Source organism: Capricornis sumatraensis, chromosome 1, assembly GCF_032405125.1.
Source record: "Capricornis sumatraensis isolate serow.1 chromosome 1, serow.2, whole genome shotgun sequence".
NCBI classification, from domain to species: domain Eukaryota; kingdom Metazoa; phylum Chordata; class Mammalia; order Artiodactyla; family Bovidae; genus Capricornis; species Capricornis sumatraensis.
Genome location: NC_091069.1, coordinates 62,966,422 through 62,985,794, shown reverse-complemented (window position 1 = coordinate 62,985,794; position 19,373 = coordinate 62,966,422). Strand labels below are relative to the sequence as shown.

Genomic DNA, 19,373 nt, shown 5'->3' with positions numbered 1-19,373 from the left:
TGTCATGTATTTATACATTCTTAAATATAAATGGAATCATGTTACACTTCCTAATCTACTGTTTCTTTTCACTCAGGAATATATCTTAAATAACTTTCCATATCAGTACTTATAAATCTATTTTGCTTTTTAACAGTATTCTGTGGCTTAGTTAGGCTTTAATTTGTTGATCTTGTTATCTATTAATAAACATTTAAGTTATTTTCAATTTACTAAAAAGGCTCAATTGAACATATACTTTGAACTCTTGTGTGATGCTTTTTCCTTAAATTGATTATGTTCCACTTCCTTATTTATAAAATGGAGATAATTATAGTACCTACTTCATAGGTTGTTATAAGAATTAAATGAAGTAAAATAGGTGAAGCACTTATTATGTACTAGGAACTATTCTAAGTGACATATAAGTACATGTTATTAACACCAAACCTTGTTCTGGATTGGTAAAAAGAAAAAAAATATTTCAGCAGTGGCCCATCTGCCATTCTGCATTTTCCTTTTTAATACCCTTTCCACTGGAGTTCAGAAGATTTGGGTTTGAATTCCAGCTCTGCCCCTGCTATATACTGTGTGACATAGGAAAGTTAAGTAACCAAAGCTTTGTTTTTCTTTGCTGTAAAGCAGTGCTGTAATGATAAAATAAAATAGTGTACATGAGCTACTTAATACTTAGTAACTGGTAGCTATTATTTATAATCTCCTTGTTTTATACTGCATTATGCCTATTTCATACTACGTCTAGACTAGATGGCCTCTTTAATTTAAAAGTTGGCCTTTTACTTTAGCAATGAAGCAGAATTTTAAATAAGCATACTTTGACCCAGACATTTTCTACTTTTGAAATTTATCCTAACGAAACAATACCTGGTGGAGCTAAGATTTGAAAACAGTTACCTTGGCTTTCAGGTGCATGGTTTTATCTCAACTATACTTTATAACTCCCTGCCCTCATTAAAATAATCTTAGAACAATGCTTTAGCATATTACTACGATTAAAAAGTTCCAGTGGTTCCTTAAGTAGTCTAAAAATTAAATGGCCTTAAATTGGAAATTTTCTACATGTAGCTCCAACATATGTTTCCTACCTTCTCTTCCACTGTTAACTCTATTCCAAAAAAACTGTTTTGTTCACTTACCCTGACCAGTTCTCAGTCAACCTTCTCTGTTCTCACCACCATTGGTCTTGATCACCCTCCAGGCAGTTTGTACATTCTACGTCCAGAAATATTCTTGTGAAACCAGTATCAATCATTTCAGAATTGTGCTTACTATCCTTCAGTGGCTCCACATCATCTTCATCAGTGACTCTCAATTTGAATGTACGTAGCACCCTCTTAGTACTTGCTAAAAATGTAGAATCCAGGCCACATTTTCCCCTAATTTGATAGTCTGGTGTGGGGCCTTGAGTGCTGCATTTTAAGAAAACATCTAGATCCATGTTTCTTAACTACAACTCACATTAAGAAATAGATTTTATTTCTCTACTCAATAGATACATACATAGATTTTTAAAAAAAGCAATATTGTTACTTCATGTAATATACTGTCTAATCTATTCCTTTCCATTTTATTGTATTTTTTTAAATAGAAAAAGCATGTCCAACCCAGTAAATTAATTTTATGACCAGTGGCCCTGAACTCTTAGTACACGCAATACGCCCTCCATCTGTTCTGTTCTGTTCCATTTCTTTTCTTTTTTTTTTTTTTAAGAAGAAGCTTAGTTAACCCACTAAATTAATTTTAGAACTCAGTTCAGTTCAGTTCAGTCGTTCAGTCGTGTCTGACTCTTTGCGACCCCATGAATTGCAGCACGCCAGGCCTCCCTGTCTGTCCATCACCAACTCCCGGAGTTCACTCAAACTCATGTGCATCGAGTTGGTGATGCCATCCAGCCATCTCATCCTCTGTCATCCCCTTCTCCTCCTGCCCCCAATCCCTCCCAGCATCAGAGTCTTTTCCAGTGAGTCAACTCTTCGCATGAGGTGGCCAGAGGACTGGAGTTTCAGCTTTAGCATCATTCCTTCCAAAGAACACCCAGGACTGATCTCCTTTAGAATGGACTGGTTGGATCTCCTTGCAGTCCAGGGACTCTCAAGAGTCTTCTCCAACACCACAGTTCAAAAGCATCAATTCTTCTGCACTCAGCTTTCTTCACAGTTCAACTCTCACATCCATACATGACCACAGGAAAAACCATGGCCTTGACTAGACGGACCTTTGTTGGCAAAGTAATGTCTCTGCTTTTGAATATGCTATCTAAATTGGTCATAACTTTTCTTCCAAGGAGTAAGCGTCTTTTAATTTCATGCCTGTAATCACCATCTTCAGTGATTTTGGAGCCCCCCAAAATAGTCTGACACTGTTTCCACTGTTTCCCCATCTATTTCCCATCAAGTGATGGGACCAGATGCCATGATCTTCGTTTTCTGAATGTTGAGCTTTAAGCCAACTTTTTCACTTTCCTCTTTCACTTTCATCAAGAGGCTTTTTAGTTCCTTTTCACTTTCTTCCATAAGGGTGGTGTCATCTGCATCTCTGTGGTTATTGATATTTCTCCCGGCAATCTTGATTCCAGCTTGTGCTTCTTCCGGCCCAGTGTTTCTCATGATGTACTCTACTGGGTCTCAAAGTACAATTCAGAAATTTCTGCCCTAGATGATTCTAATGCTGGTAATCCATGGACCATACTTTGAGGAACTCTGATATACTGGCTAGATTGAGTTTCTCAAGCATAGCATTTAAAGCCCTTTATATTCTGATCCTTGTTTTCCATTCCAGCATCATCTCTAGGTATCATCTTTTGCCTCTGTGTTCTTCTGTTTGCAGTTGCTTGCATGAAATGCTTTAATCTGTCTGGTAAATTCTTTCTGCTCATCCCTCAAATTTAAGGGACACTTCTTTCATGCTTTCTGTGACCTTCTTGGAGCGAAGTCATCTGTTTCCCCAAAGTGCTGTTTATATTTCTAACACTGTTTGCTATAAATTTATTTATATGTTTCTTCCTCACAAAATTGTGAGACTCTGAAAGGTAGGAACCATTCTTCTGTGCATCTCTGGTACCTGGACCAGTGTCAGATACACAGAAGAAACATAATTAAAATATGTTGACAGAATAAATAAATAACTGAATGAACATGCTTTGTTTGTACTTGTCTACTAAAAATACTCAAATTGCTTTCCTTTGCTTTCCTTATCTGAAATGCCTTTTCAGTTCTCTTGAGCCCAAAGTCCTATCCCCTTAATTATACCATTCACTTAGCAATTGATCACAAAAAGTTTTATGATATCTATTAGGTCATTCAGTTGTCTTCTGAGATGATTTCATGCTTATTGTAGACAGTGTCTCTAATGGAACTTATTTATATTTGACTTTGGCACATAAACAATGTATTTGTGTTACTGTTATATTAGATATTTATCTTTACAGCCAAGTACCTTCAGGCAGTGTGTTTTCTCCCTGTATACAGTAGGTTACTCATCTTAACTACTTCTGCATTCATTCCTTTGACAGATTTTTACCTTATTTTATCCTTATAGTCCCAGGTTGTTCTTGGTGCTCAGGATAAGTCAGTGAATAGAACAGATAGAAATTCCTGCCTTTGAATAACTTATATTCTAGGGAGAGAGACTAGGAGTTAACAATTAAACTTAATAAATAAGTATATAATTTATTGGGAAGCCCAGGTGGTACAGTGGTAAAGAATCTGCCTACCAGTGCAGGAGGTGCAAGAGATAATGGGTTCAGTCCCTGTGTAGGGAAGATCCCCTGGAGTAGGAAATGACAACCCACTCCAGTATTCTTGCCCGCAAAGTTTTATGGACAAAGTAGCCTGCTGGGCTACAGGCCTTAGGGTTGTAGAGTCAGACATGATTGAATGGCTGAGCAGCCATACACACATATAATTTATTAGACAGCTAGAAGTACTAAAGGATAAAAACAGCCGTGTAAGGAGCCCGGAATCTGTAGTTAGGGGGATGAGTTATAAATTTAAATAGAATGGTTAGAGTCACCTCATTCTCTATTCTGATGTGGTTTTTGTAATAGAAATAAATATTCTGTGTTTTATTGTTTTTCCTAGACTGTTGAAATAAAACCTAGAATGTGCATTTCTAATATTAAGCAAAACGTATAATACCTAATCCCCTTGAAAGAACTCAAAACACTAAAAACTAATGGAAGTAATGTGAACTCAAATGTAGAGTTACCCTTTCTTGGTTGTTTATTCTGTGTTATTTTCAGAATATACCAGTAAATTCTACCACTTGTGTAGGAATTTGCCAAGCTGAACTGACACTTTTTAAAATAGATGTATCACTTAACACAGGAAGATTCTACTGATAAAGAATTACAAGATTAGTATCTGACTTTGTGTTATATATTTATGATATTTAGAAACAGTGGAATTGAAAATGTTTAGCTGAATGGGATCTACCAATTCTGGTCTATAGACAATCTGATTATGACAGTCCATTTCCTAAAGATCAAGTATGTGAAAATACAAAGACTATTAAAAATGGTTTTTGCTTTTGTGTGTATCTAGGATGTTTAAGGTGAATTCTTTCTTGCTATTAGTTCTTTAAAATAGTAGCTCTCTCTTGCAGAACGGGACATACAGTAGTTAAGTAGTATTAAACTTGAGGCTTCATGTAAAATACCAGTTCAAATTATCTAATATGTGCTAAAGTCTAAATTAGATGGAAGAATTTAATTAAGGGCACTGATAGCAAATTTTAACTATGTTCATTTAGCTGGCACCAAAAAAAACAAAAAAAAAGACTTCATGGGGGACTCTTACTGCAAAAGCAGGGAAAAAAATTTTAGCTATCACTTTCTGGCTATGTAATGACATATAAGGAATTCTAATATTCAGTGATTAAAAGCTATAAGATTTTTACAATAAAGAATTCACAATTCTGTTACTTTTATTAGTTACTTTATACTGTTTTTCATGTACAGAGGACACTGAGTTGTTGCTGCTGCTGGTGCTGCTGCTGCTAAGTCGCTTCAGTCGTATCTGACTCTGTGCGACCGCATAGACAGCGTCCCACCATGCTCCCCTGTCCTTGGGATTCTCCAGGCAAGAACACTAGAGTGGGTTGCCATTTCCCTCTCCACTGCATGAAAGTGAAAAGTAAAAGTGAAGTCGCTCAGTCGTGTCCGACTCTGTGCTACCCCATGGACTGTAGCCCACCAGGCTCCTCCATCCATGGGATTTTCTAGGCAAGAGTACTGGAGTGGGGTGCCATTGAGTTGTTAGGGGAGCACAAAGACTATTTTACAGTTAAGTTTGGGAGGATAATTTTATATTGGTAGTCTGAAAGGGAATGCAGTTTAAAAAGACAGATAGTCTCTAATAGATTCTCCTCTCTAAAGTGTGGTTAAATACAAGAAAATAAGAGCCTTTCCTCACAACTTAAAGCTTAAAAAGCAAGAAGGAAGAAAAAGCGTTTGTGTACTTTGTTATCCTTTCTTCATTGCAATCATTTTAGAAAGCCTTCTTTATTACCCTGTGCAGAACTTGGGACACTTCTTATATGCCTTCAGTATAAAGGCATATGCCTTGAACATACTCCCATTATAACACTTTTCATGTTATTATATTATATAGTTTTAGCTTATATACCTGTTTCTCATCCAGACACTAATCTCATTAAGGGCAGGCACTGTCTTTTCATATCTCTATTTGGCATTTGTTTTAGTGTGTAGCACATAATAAAAACCCAGTAAATATGTTGAAAGAATAAGTAATGAATGGTAGATTGCTGTGACCATTTACCTTTTGCCTGGCACACAAGCACTTAAATGTTAGCTTTTACTGTATTATATCTATATATTTTAAGTAACAGAAATTAAATGAATTATCACTAAGCTTTGTTTTTCTTCCTTAAATGAGACATAGCTCTTAAAATTGTTAATCTATGTACTGTATATTTTTGCCCCATTAGTCACTATTTAAATTTTAGTAATATTTAGCAATAATTAGAATATTGGAAAAGTCACATCTCTTTTGCCAGTAGGTCTTATAATTGATTTAAAAATTTTAATCCCTGCTTTCAGAAGAAATCATGATCATATCTCTTTGATAAAAATAAAATTCTTACTGCATATACACTGCTCCTAAGACTGAGTGACATTTATTTATAAGGTGGCTTAAGGAGAATAATTGTTACCTTGTATTTATCCTTTTGATAAGGTATAAAGAGAAATTTTAAACTAGTTTAAGAGAAATTTAAGAGAATTTGATTAGTCTCATGCTTACTTTTGTTAGATTTGCAACTATCATTTTTCACATTGCAGAATTTTTTAAATAAGGCCTTTTGTATTATGCTATGTTTGTATTAAAAAGCCTACAGTAAACATTATCTAAGTGGAGGAAATGGAAGCATTCACTCTGAAGTTAGGAATGAGAAAAGGATGTGCACTCTTGCTGCTTCTATTCGCACTGTAGTGGAGATTCTAACCAGTGCACAGAGATCTAGTCAAAACTGAGGAAATAAAACCAGCTATTGGAAGCTATTATTTACAGTGAGAATGCAAAAGGATATAGAAATTATTAATAAAAGGGTGAATGCATATAAAATTAACATACAAAAGTCGGTTGCATTTCCATAGGACAGCAGCAAATAATTAAAGGAAATATTGTCAGAAAATATAAAATACCTAGCAACAGATCTAAGAAATCATGATCAAGATTTCTTTAGAGAAAATTTCAAAATTTTATTATGAGATAATTGTTGTTTTGTTGTTTAGCGTCTAAGTATGTCCTATTCTTTTTGTGACCCGGTGGACAATAGCCTGCCAGGCTCTTCTGTCCATGGGATTTCCCAGGCAAAAATACTGAAGTGGGTTGCCATTTCCTTCTCCGGAGGATCTTCCCAACCTAGGGATCAAACCCACATCTCCTGCAATGGCAGGTGGATTCCTTACCACTGAGTCACTAGGGAAGCCCATTATGAGAACACCTAGATAGATGGAGAGGTATATCATGTTCTCTATTATCAATAATATCAGATAGCATTTTGTACCAAATTGATATATAGGGTCAGTGAAATTCCAAACTCCCAACAAGGATTTTCAATAAATATGATAATATGATTCTGAACAGGAAAAGGAAGATAATTTATAGAAGAGGACCAGCAATGAGAAACTGACCTTATCAGCTATTAGGACTTATTATGAAGAAATAGTTATGAGATATTGGGGTTTATTATGAAGAAGTACTAATTAAGTAGTATTGTGGTAACAATAGACTAAATGACCAGTAGAGTAAAACTGAGAGCCCAGAAACAGACTTATGAAAATATGAAACTTTAGCAAACAACAGTGGTAGCATGTCAGATTAAGAGAAAGGGAGAAAATATTGATAGCTGATAAATGAAGCTGAGGAAAGTTGGATTCCTTGCCTCTCACCATGTATAAAAATCAGCTTTCAAATGCCTTAGATTTCAGTGTAGATGAATACTTTAAAAATTCTTGGTTTAAAAGAAAAAAAATTATATATATTTATATATATAAACCTCAGTATAAAATGTTGTAGATTTTAGTCCTTGGTTTCTATAAAAAGATAAGACATGAAGTGTTTTCTATAAAACAGTTGATAAATTTGATGACATTTTAAATTTCAGTTTATTGTGTTTTTCAGTTCTATTAAATTTTGCTTGGTTCCTTTTCTAATAGTTTCAAGTACTCTGCTGAACTCTCAGTATTATCTTTAACTCCTTAAATATATTGAATATAGTTATTTTAAGTCATGTGTCTGAAAACTTAATTATGTGGAATGTTTGTGGTCTGTTTCTATATGTTTCTTTCCTTGTCTTAAAAAAAAATTTACTTTGTTGCTTACGCCAGGGCTTCCCTGGTGGCTCAGAGGTAAAGAATCCACCTGCAGGAGATGCAGGAGACCCAGGTTCAGTCCCTGAGTTGGGAAGATCCCCTGGAGAAGGGAATGGCTACCCACGCCAGCATTATTGCTTGGAGAATCCCATGGACAGAGGAGCCTGGCGGGCTACAGTCCATGGGATCAAAGAGAGTCAGACAGGACTGAGCAACTAACACTTTCACTTTCACTTCTTCTTATGCCTGCTTATTTAAAATAGAGTACAGTATTCTGGCCTGGAGAATTCCATGGGCTGTATAGTCCATGGGGTCACAAAAAATCAGACACAACTAAGCAACTTTCACTTTCACCAGTCACCTTATACACAAAGTTTTGATGTCTCGGATATAATCTCCCTTCAGAAGGCTTTCTTGTGGTAAGTGGCTAGTCACACTAGAAGTCTGAGATCATCTAAAATTAGTGAATGATTTAGGTTATTTGAAGCTGGGCTTTTATCCCTGTGAGGTCTGGTATCTTTCTATCCAGTCCACCCTTACTCTGGGTTTAACTTCTCAAGAGCCCCAGCTAAAGCACTGGGCATTTATCATATTTTCTATCTTTGGCAGACCCTGCATTCCTTTATTTTTCATCTATAGTCTTTTGAAAGCTCATCTCAATTTCTCATCCTCTTAGCTACTTCTAAATTGGCAAGATATATCTGGAAAACAGGAAGCCTCTTATCCTGAACTTACGTCTCTGGGTTTCTTTGATCCTGGCTTATAATAAATATATCTTTATTCCCATTCCTGGTTTATTAACCAATTTATTTTTCCTCCATGTACTATTTTAAAAGATTTTTAAAGTTTTCTTGAGGTCTTATTTATATACAGTGGGATCCACTCAGATGTATGTAACACCACCGTAGTCAAGATGAGAAATATGTCTACTACCTCCACTGTTACTACAAAATTTGTCTACCTCCCAGTCAATTCCCTCTCCCCTCTCTGGCTCCAGTCAGCTATTTGCTTTCTTTTGTCATCAATTAATCTTTCCTAGAATTTTCATGCAAATGAAAGCATGTGATAGATATTTTATATCTGGTTCCTTTTGCTCACGTAACATTTTTGAGATACATACATGTTTGTGTTTATATTCATAGTTCTTTTTTATTACATAGCTGTCACAGTTAGTTTATCCATTCACATAGGTTTGTTTTTACACTTGTCAGAGCACTTTTCTAATTTATTTTTGTGTGTATTGATTACTCCTCTTAGGAATTGAGAAATATTGCCTTAAACTATAAATTTATAATGTTTAAAAAAATTATTTTGATGATGTGGATCTCTCATTGCCTACCTAATTGTGCCAGCAGAGATTGCTGTGATACAGGTGTTTGTATTATAACATTTGACCTTTTAGTTGTACAGATATGTTTTTGTAGGCTCTTTGGAATTGTAGGCTTAAGAATGCTGACAGTGGAAAAATTTTTAATATCATGAAAGCTACTGAGTATAGTTTACATAAAAACAGTCAAAAATGTATTATCATTTTTATTATTGCTAACTGTGAGAATAAAGAATTTGGGTTTTAACCATTTTCAAATTTCATATTTCAAGTTTCAATGCTTTTTGAAAAATAAAATTGTCATATAATTTAATATATGTATTTCATGCTTTTTATAAACATGGCTGTTAGTTATAGTTGATTGCTACACCATATAGTATTCTTTGAAAAGGCAGTTATATTTTCCTTTGGAACTAGATTTATTTTAAATAGCAGTTTAACAGACTGTCATTATATTATGTTATAAAGCATGTTTAAAAAGTTTTTTTCAGAACTGTAAAATTTTCCTGCTGTGGGTTTTTCGTTTTTTTTTTTTGTTTGTTTTTCTTTTGAGGAAAGTTAAGTTTGCACATAAAATTTCTTAAGGAAATTAGCTGACTTAACTCATCTAGTATCCTCTTGTATTTGACCCCTAAAATATTGATCTATGTTTCCTGTGTATGTCATTTTTATGCAACACATATGTAAAATTTTGTAATAGGGTTCAGTGTTTTTAAGAGCATAGGCTCTGGATTCAGTGGCCTGAGTTTTGAATTCTTCTCTGCCACTTCTTAGCTGTGAAACATTAGATATGTAATTTCATTTCTTTAAAATCAGTTCCTCATCTGTAAAATGGAGTAATTCTTATGCAGATTTTGGAGATAATTTGCAGAGTCCTTAATGCATGACTGAACTAAATACGTATTTGTTAAATTAGTGAATGAATGCCTAGTCTCTGTTGTATAAAACCTACAACCATTTTTTTAAAAAATTTGATTTATGCAACTTTGGGGTTCTGCTTTAAATACCAGATGACTGGGATAGTTACTCCCTGACCATGGCCATTACTTATGAATTATGATGGATAGTGAAATATATGATGAAAAGCATAAAAGGCTGGCTTGAGATTGTGTACCATTGTATTTTTGTTAGTACAGATTTAGATGCTACTAAAGGTTATTGGCTGTATTGGGCAGGGAGGAGGACTTAACAGGGCTTTAGTTCTATGTGACTATTCTATATTGTTATTTTTTTTTAAATGTACTATTTAGTCCCTGAACAACAGCTGCTTGATATTGAAGATTGTGACCTCAACGTGGTGAGATTATGTTTTCAAGTTTTCCTCCCTGATGAACATGGTAATTTGACAACTGCTCTACCTCCTGTTGTCTCCAACCCAATTTATGACAACCGTAAGTAATTTGTTTTTCTTGTATTTGTAGCCTTGCCTTTTTATTTTATTATTTATTTGGCCATGCTGGGTGTTTGTTGCTCTACGGGCTTTTCTCTAGTTGGAGAGGGTGGGGGCTACTTCTTTGAGGTGCGCAGGCTTCTCATTGTGGTGTCTTCTCTTGTTGTGGAGCACAGGCTGTAGGGCACTGGCTCAGTAGTTGTGGTGCACAGGCTTAGTTGCCCTGCATCATGTGGAATCTTCCCAGCCTAGGATCGGACCCATGTCCCCTGAATTGGCAGGAGGATTCCTAAGCATTGGACCACCAGGGAAGTCCCAATGTTAGCTTTTTAAAAAATTTTAAAGTATCTTGGCAATTTAAAAAAATGAGTATGCTCATTATGGGAAAATTCAAACATTATGGAGTAGATGTTATCTATCTGGAGTAGACAACAAGCAGTGTAAACCTCCTATAATCTCATTCTCCAAAGATATTTCATCAGTTTCTTCTTACTATATATACAACAAATACCTCATCTCATCATCATCATTCACACCATCTATTTTTTGGCAACTTTTTGAAAATCATCACTGTTTTTTTTTTTTAACTTTTTTTTTTTCCTCTTAGAAACATATCTTGAACCTCTTTCCCTTTCAGGTACCTTATTCTTTTCAGTAGCTGCATATGATATAACTGTATCATACTTTTATAAATCACTAGCTTGTTACAAGGTATTTGGCTTGTTTCCCTCTCAATTTTTTTCTTTTTTCTTTAACAAATTGTATTGCATTAAATATATCCTATATGTGCCTATCTTGTGCAGATGTCCCTAGCATAAATTTGTTGAAGCAGAAATGTTGGCAAATGGTAGGTTAAAGGATCTGGATATTTATAGTTTTAAAGATTATGAAATTGCCCTCAAATATTTCTGTGTATGTGTACTCTTACATATGTGCCCACCAGTGGTGTATGACTATACCAGTTCTACATGCGAAAAGATAGTGGAATGTAGAGTTATAAAGGTAAGGTAAATTGGACTTTCCTCATCATGGAGAGCTTTGAATGGCAGGGAATTATTGGAATAATGTTGACGAGATAATAGGAAGTATGAAAACTGCATTGCCATAGGGTTATGGTCATGATTTTAAAAGTTCAATCTGATGAGAGTGTATGGGATGGATAGGAAAAATCCCAGTTTACAAGCAGGGAGATTTAATTAGAAGACGTGTTAATGTCTACAATTGAAATCATAAGGCTCTAAATAAACCAAGGCAATGCCATTAAGAAAGGAAAAGGATAGATGTGGAAGATTAAGGTATTGAGTGTCCTTTACTTGTTTATACACTAAAGCTTTTATTGCTATCTATCCTGTAAATTATTTTCCTAAAATTTTCCATCAAAAAGGAATAAAACATTCAGTCGCTCAGTTGTGTCTGACTCTTTGCGACCCCATGGACTGCAGCACGCCAGGCCATCCTGTCCATCAGCAGCTCTCAGAGTTTACTCAAAGTCATGTCCATTGAGTCGATGATGCCACCAACCATCTCATCCTCTGTTGTCCCCTTCTCCGCCCACTTTGAATCTTTCTGAGCGTCAGGGTCTTTTCCAAGGAGTCAGTTTTTCACATCAGGTGGCCAAAGTATTGGAGTTTCAGCTTCAACATCAGTCCTTCCAATGAATATTCAGGACTGATTTCCTTTAGAATGGACTGGTTAGCTCTCCTTGCAGTCCAAGGGACTCTCAAGAGTCTTCTCCAACACCACAGTTCAAAAGCATCAATTCTTTGGTGCTTAGCTTTCTTTATAGTCCAACTCTCACATCTATATATGACTACTGGAAAAACCATAGTGGTTTTGAGCATTACTTTGCTAGCGTGTGAGATGAGTGCAATTGTGCGGTAGTTTGAGCATTCTTTGCATTGCCTTTCTTTGGGATTGGAATGAAAACTGGCCTCTTCCAGTCCTGTGGCCACTGCTGAGTTTTTCAAATTTGCTGGCATATTGAGTGAAGTACTTTCACAGCATCATCTTTTAGGATTTGAAATAGCTCCACTGGAATTCCATCACCTCCACTAGCTTTGTTCATAGTGACGCTTCCTAAGGCCTACTTGACTTCACATTCCAGGATGTCTGGCTCTAGGTGAGTGATCACACCATTGTGGTTATCTGGGTCGTGAAGATCTTTTTTGTATAGTTCTGTGTATTCCTGCCTAGGTGAGTGATCACACCATTGTGATTATCTGGGTCGTGAAGATCTTTTTTGTATAGTTCTGTGTATTCCTGCCACCTCTTCTTAATATCTTCTGCTTCTGTTAGGTCTATACCATCCCTGTCCTTTATTGAGCCCATCTTTTCATGAAATGTTCCCTTGGTATCTCTGATTTTCTTGAAGAGATCTCTAGTCTTTCCCATTCTGTTGTTTTCCTCTATTTCTTTGCATTGATCGCCGAGGAAGGCTTTCTTATCTCTCCTTGCTATTCTTTGGAACTCTGCATTCAAATGGGTATATCTTTCCTTTTCTCCTTTGCCTTTCGCTTCTCTTCTTTTCACAGTTATTTGTAAGGCCTCCTCAGACAACTATTTTTGCCTTTTTGCATTTCTGTTTCTTAGGGATGGTCTTGATCCCTGCCTCCTGTACAATGTCACACACCTCCGTCTATAGTTCTTCAGACACTCTAACAGATCAATCCTTTGAATCTATTTATCACTTCCACTGTATAATCATGAGGGTTTGATTTAGGTCATATCTGAATGGTCTAGTAGTCTTCCTTATTTTCTTCATTTTAAGTCTGAATTTGGCAGTAAGGAGTTCATGATCTGAGCCACAGTCAGCTCCCGGTCTCATTTTTGCTAACTGTATAGAGCTTCTCCATCTTTGGCTGCAAAGAGTATAATCAGTCTGATTTTGGTGTTGATCATCTGGTGATGTCCATGTGTAGAGTCTTTTCTTGTGCTGTTGGAAGAGGGTGTTTGCTATGACCAGTGCGTTCTGTTGGCAAAACTCTATTAGCCTTTGCCCTGCTTCATTCTGTTCCAAGGCCAAATTTGCCTGTTACTCCAGGTGTTTCTTGACTTCCTACTTTTGCATTCCAGTCCCCTATAATGAGAAGGACATCTTTTTTGTGTTTTAGTTCTAGAAGGTCTTGTAGGTCTTCATAGAACCATGCAACTTCAGCTTCTCCAGCATTACTGGTTGAGACATAGACTTGGATTACTGTGATACTGATATTGCCTTGGAAACAAACAGATCATTCTGTCATTTTTGAGACTGCATCCAAGTACTGCATTTCAGACTCTTTTGTTGACTGTGATGGCTCCTCTATTTTTTCTTGCCCACAGTAGTAGATATAATGGTCATCTGAGTTAAATTCACCTATTCTAGTCCATTTAAGTTTGCTGATCCCTAAAATGTTGATGTTCACTTTTGCCATCTCCTGTTTGACAACTTCCAATTTGCCTTGATTCACGGACCTAACATTCCAGGTTGCTATGCATTATTGCTGTTTACAGCATCGGACTTTACTTCCATCACTGGTCACATCCACAGCTGGGTGTTGTTTTTGCTGTGACTCTGTCTCTTCATTCTTTCTGGAGTTATTTCTCTACTGATCTCCAGTAGCATTTTGGGCTCCTGCCCACCTGGAGAGTTCATCTTTCAGTGTCCAATCTTTTTGCCTTTTCATATTGTTCATGGGGTTCTCAAGGCAAGAATACTGAAGTGGTTTGCTATTCCCTTCTCCAGTGGACCATGTTTTGTCAGAACTCTCCACCATGACCCATCCATCTTGGGTGGCCCTATACGGTGTGTCTTTTGTTTTATTGAGTTAGACAAGGCTGTGGGTGCAGCATACCTGGGTATGGCATAGACCCTCTTGGAGGAGCTCACCATTAACCCCACCATGGAGCCGCCAGAACTTACACAGGACTGGGGAAACAATCTTGAGGGCACAAACAGAAACTTGCGCACACCAGGACCCAGGAGAAAGGAACAGTGACCCCACAAGAGACTGACCCAGACTTGCCCCTGAGTGTCCAGAAGTCTCTGGCGAAGCTGTGGGTCGGCGGTGGCATGCTGCAGGGTTGGGGGCACTGGGTGTAGCAATGCGTTCATCAGACCTTTTGAAGGAGGTCGCCATTATCTTCATTGCCTCCACCATAGTTTGGCCCCAAGTGAATAACAGAGAGGGAACACAGCCCCACCCATCAACAGAAAATTGGATTGGAGATTTACTGAGCATGGCCCCACCCATCAGAACAGACCCAGTTTCTCCCTCAGTCAGTCTCTCCCATCAGGAAGCTTCCATAAGCCTCTTATCCTTCTCCATCAGAGGGCAGACAGACTGAAAACCACAATCACAGAAAACTAACCAGTCTGATCAAATGGACCACAACCTTGTCTAACTCAATTACTAAGGTAGCAACCCATTAAAAAAAATCCTTTGTATTTAGGTGCTCCTAATACTGCAGAATTAAGGATTTGTCGTGTAAATAAGAACTGTGGAAGTGTCAAAGGAGGAGATGAAATATTTCTACTCTGTGACAAAGTTCAGAAAGGTATTTTTTGGGTTTTGTTTGTTTGTTTGTTTCATTGAATTCAGAATATATTTTAAATTGATTGGTACATTTTACTTTGTGTTAGAATTATTTGTTTTTGTAATCACTAGACGACATAGAAGTTCGGTTTGTGTTGAATGAGTGGGAAGCAAAAGGTGTCTTTTCACAAGCTGACGTACACCGTCAAGTAGCCATTGTTTTCAAGACTCCGCCATACTGCAAAGCTATAACAGAACCCGTAACAGTGAAGATGCAGCTGCGGCGACCTTCCGATCAGGAAGTTAGTGAATCTATGGACTTTAGATACCTGCCAGATGAAAAGGGTATGACCTTTTGTGTTAATGGTTTATGTGTTTCTTAGTCCTGCTAAGAACATTGTTTTGTAAGATATATTAGAATATAGTCATGTTATGTATTCACAGTTTTCTTTTCCTTAAAGTTTTTTGTTGATTTTTGATTCATCTTTGTGCTCTTTGAATCTCTTTCTTAGGAAAGGTATCTGGGATAATTTCAACATATCTAAACTGTTTATCAGAAGTTGTTTTATATTTGAGATTCTGTTTTGGTCCTTATTGTACCTTCTTGATAGATGGCAAACTTGCCACTCAGAAAGTGGTCTCCATCTTGGTCCTAATCTGCCCTTAGCCCATTAATTGACCATTGGTTAACCTGTAGGTGTTATAATAAAACAAGATGAATATTATAAACTATTTTTTACTAAGAGAAAAATGCCCTTTATTACTGATTTGGGACATACTTTGTGACACATAGAAATCCATGTTATGTACATTTATTTAAAGCATTTTCTATGTAGGAATAAAACATCTGTATATGTGTTAAAGGAGAGGAAGCATACTCATTGATATTCACACATTTTCCCGATTTCTTTCTAACCAGACACGTATGGAAATAAAGCAAAGAAACAAAAAACAACTCTGCTTTTCCAGAAACTGTGGCAGGATTGTGGTAAGAATATTTTGGTTTGATTGGTATTTAAGTAAATTTGGTTTGGGGTTCTTCTTTTTTTTCTTTATTCAGTTTTTCAAATTTTAACTGGTATACTGTTGTTTTTCAAATTATATTTAATAATGGAAAAAATTTATCACAGGAGTTAATTTTCCTGAAAGACCTAGACCTAGTCCCCTAGGACCAACTGGAGAAGGAAGATTCATCAAAAAAGGTATTTTATGCCCGATACCGTATTCCTTGTGATCAGAGAGACCAGTGTTTTGCACAATATACTAGAATTCTATTCTTAGTAATGAAAACTGAGTCTTTGATTTATTCCATTCCTACATATTTTTTTCATGCTACGAATATTTAATGAATTGATCTCAGCTTCTGAAAGTCCTGTTAGCAACTGTGATTATGTTTGGGGATTTATTGTTTGAGAAATTACATTTCATTCCTATGATGGTAATTGTACTAATTACAGCATGTCATGAAAGAAGTGGTGTAGACCTGGTCAATTACCTATATTTATTTATAAAGTTTTACTAGAACACAGCTCATTTGATTGCATATTGTTTATGGTTCTTTTCTTGTACTATTATAGCTGCAGAGTTAAGAAGTTCCAATAGAGGCTGCCTGATGCACGAAACCTAAAATATTTACTATCTGGCTTTTTATGGAAAAAAAGTTGCCAATTTCTGGTTTAGATCATTATCCAGGGTTAATTAGAAGTCTTTTTTTTTCTTTTTATGTTCTTAAATCAGTGCTTTTTCTTGGTTTAATATGTACAGCAGTCATATAATATGTAATTAAATATACTACTGCATTTTTTTCTGAAAATTTTATAGAACATGAGTGTGAGTTATATCATAATATGGCTTAGAAATTTATGTAGATTTCTCAATCATCCTTAATGTTTCCTCCATCCCTCCATTTTCTCCTGGAAGAAGAGAATATGAAATGATTTTGAATATTTAGAGGCCCATTAAGTGAAATTCTGACATTTATCTTTCACATTTCAAAAATACCTTTATAAGGCCTCAGAAGCTAGATTTCCACATTTAACTGAAATGAAATTTTCTATGCCAAAATAACTTACCAAATTATTTCATAGGCATTTGTAAAACAGTATTATGGAATTCAGTTTTGGACTTATCTAATAATTATCTCCTATTTAACATTTTTATTTGAAGTGTTACATTGATTTCCTTGAAAATTTTTTTATGAGTGTTTACATAATTTTAATTTAGAATTTTGTTCATTTCAGTTTTGTAAAACTACATTTCCTTCCCCACAGAACCAAACTTGTTTTCTCATGGTGCAGTTTTGCCAGAAACTTCCAGGCCTGTTTCAAGTCAAGCAGAATCCTACTATTCCTCCTCTGCGTCCATCTCAAGTACATTGTCACATCCTGCTTCAGCCATACTACCAATGGGTACTCAGTCTTCTTCAGGCTGGTCATCAATCGCCCACCCCACCTCACGCTCAGTCAATACAAATTCACTGAGTGGTTTTTCAACAGGGACACTTTCCTCTAATTCACAAGTTATCCCACCATTCCTGGAAATGAGTGATCTGAATGCTTCTAATGCTTGCATTTACAACAATGCTAATGACATAGGTAGAATGGAAGCATCATCTGTATCACCAGCTGACTTATATGGTATTTCTGATGCCAGCATGCTGCCTAACTGCCCTGTGAACATGATAACACCCAGTAATGACAGCATGAGGGAGACCGATAATCCCAGACTTGTGAGCATGAATCTTGAAAATCCTTCCTGTAATTCAGTGTTAGACCCAAGAGACTTGAGACAGCTCCATCAGATGTCTTCTTCCAGTATGTCAACAGTCACCAGCTCTAGTACTACTGCTTTTATTGCACAGTCAGAGGCATTTGAGGGATCTGACTTTAATTGTGCAGATAATAGTATGATAAATGAGGCAGGACCATCAAATGGTACTAATGCAAACAGTCATAGTTTTGGTCAAAATAGTCAGTATTCAGGTATTGGAGCTATGCAAAATGAACAATTGAGTGATTCATTTCCATTTGAATTTTTTCAAGTTAACTTGTAAGATATAAATGGTGATTTAAGAATTAAATCCTTTAAAGGTAACTATTTTGATGCTACCTTTATAAATGTAACATTTTATGTTTCCTTGACTGAGACTATACCATATTCATATACCCTTGGACCCTTGAACAACATAGGTTTGAACCTATGGTCCCCTTATATGCAGATTTTCTTTACTATGTCACAGTTGGGGCGTAGAGACCATCCCCATGGAAAAGAAATGCAAAAAAGCAAAATGGCTGTTTGGGGAGGCCTTAAAAATAGCTGTGAAAAGAAGATAAGCAAGCACAGGAGAAAAGGAAAGATAGAAGCATCTGAATGCAGAGTTCCAAAGAATAGCAAGAGATAAGAAAGCCTTCCTCAGCAATCAATGCAAAGAAATAGAGGAAAACAACAGAATGGGAAAGACTAGAGATCTCTTCAAGAAAATTAGAGATACCAAGGAAAGAGTTCATGCAAAGATGGGCTCGATAAAGGACAGAAATGGTATGGACCTAACAGAAGCAGAAGATATTAAGAAGAGGTGGCAAGAATACACAGAAGAACTGTATAGAAAGATCTTCATGACCCAGATAATCATGATGGTGTAATCACTCATCTAGAGCCAGACATCCTGGAATGTGAGGTCAAGTGGGCCTTAGAAAGCATCACTACGAACAAAGCTAGTGGAGGTGATGGCATTCCAGTTGAGCTGTTTCAAATCCTGAAAGATAATGTTGTGAAAGTGCTGCAATCAATATGCCAGCAAATTTGGACAACTCAGCAGTGGCCACAGGACTGGAAGAGGCCAGTTTTCATTCCAATCCCAAAGAAAGACAATGCCAAAGAATGATCAAACTACCGCACAATTGCACTCATCTTACATGCTAGTAAAGTAATGCTCAAAATTCTCCAAGCCAGCCTTCAGCAATATGTGAACTGTGAACTTCCAGATCTTCAAGCTGGTTTTAGAAAAGGCAGAGGAACCAGAGATCAAATTGCCAACATCTGCTGGATCATGGAAAAAGCAAGAGAGTTCCAGAAAAACATCTATTTCTGCTTTATTGACTATGCCAAAGCCTTTGACTGTGTGGATCACAATAAACTGTGGAAGATTCTGAAAGAAATGGGAATACCAGACCACCTGACTGGCCTCTTGAGAAACCTATATGCAGGTCAGGAAGCAGCAGTTAGAACTGGACATGGAACAACAGACTGGTTCCAAATAGGAAAAGGAGTACATCAAGGCTGTATATTGTCACCCTGCTTATTTAACTTATA

General features: G+C 36.4%; 1 protein-coding gene across 1 annotated transcript in view; it reads left to right on the top strand.

Annotated features, from left to right (window-relative positions):
• Positions 1-18,114, top strand: part of REL (REL proto-oncogene, NF-kB subunit) — a 36,638-nt gene extending 18,524 nt beyond the window's left edge. The window contains exons 5-10 of the mRNA XM_068966838.1: positions 10,412-10,552; positions 14,980-15,084; positions 15,195-15,407; positions 15,982-16,050; positions 16,193-16,264; positions 17,333-18,114. Of these exons, the coding sequence (XP_068822939.1) occupies positions 10,412-10,552; positions 14,980-15,084; positions 15,195-15,407; positions 15,982-16,050; positions 16,193-16,264; positions 17,333-18,114 (1,382 nt within the window). The remainder of the gene's footprint in view (positions 1-10,411; positions 10,553-14,979; positions 15,085-15,194; positions 15,408-15,981; positions 16,051-16,192; positions 16,265-17,332) is intronic.
• Positions 18,115-19,373: the final 1,259 nt, after the last annotated feature.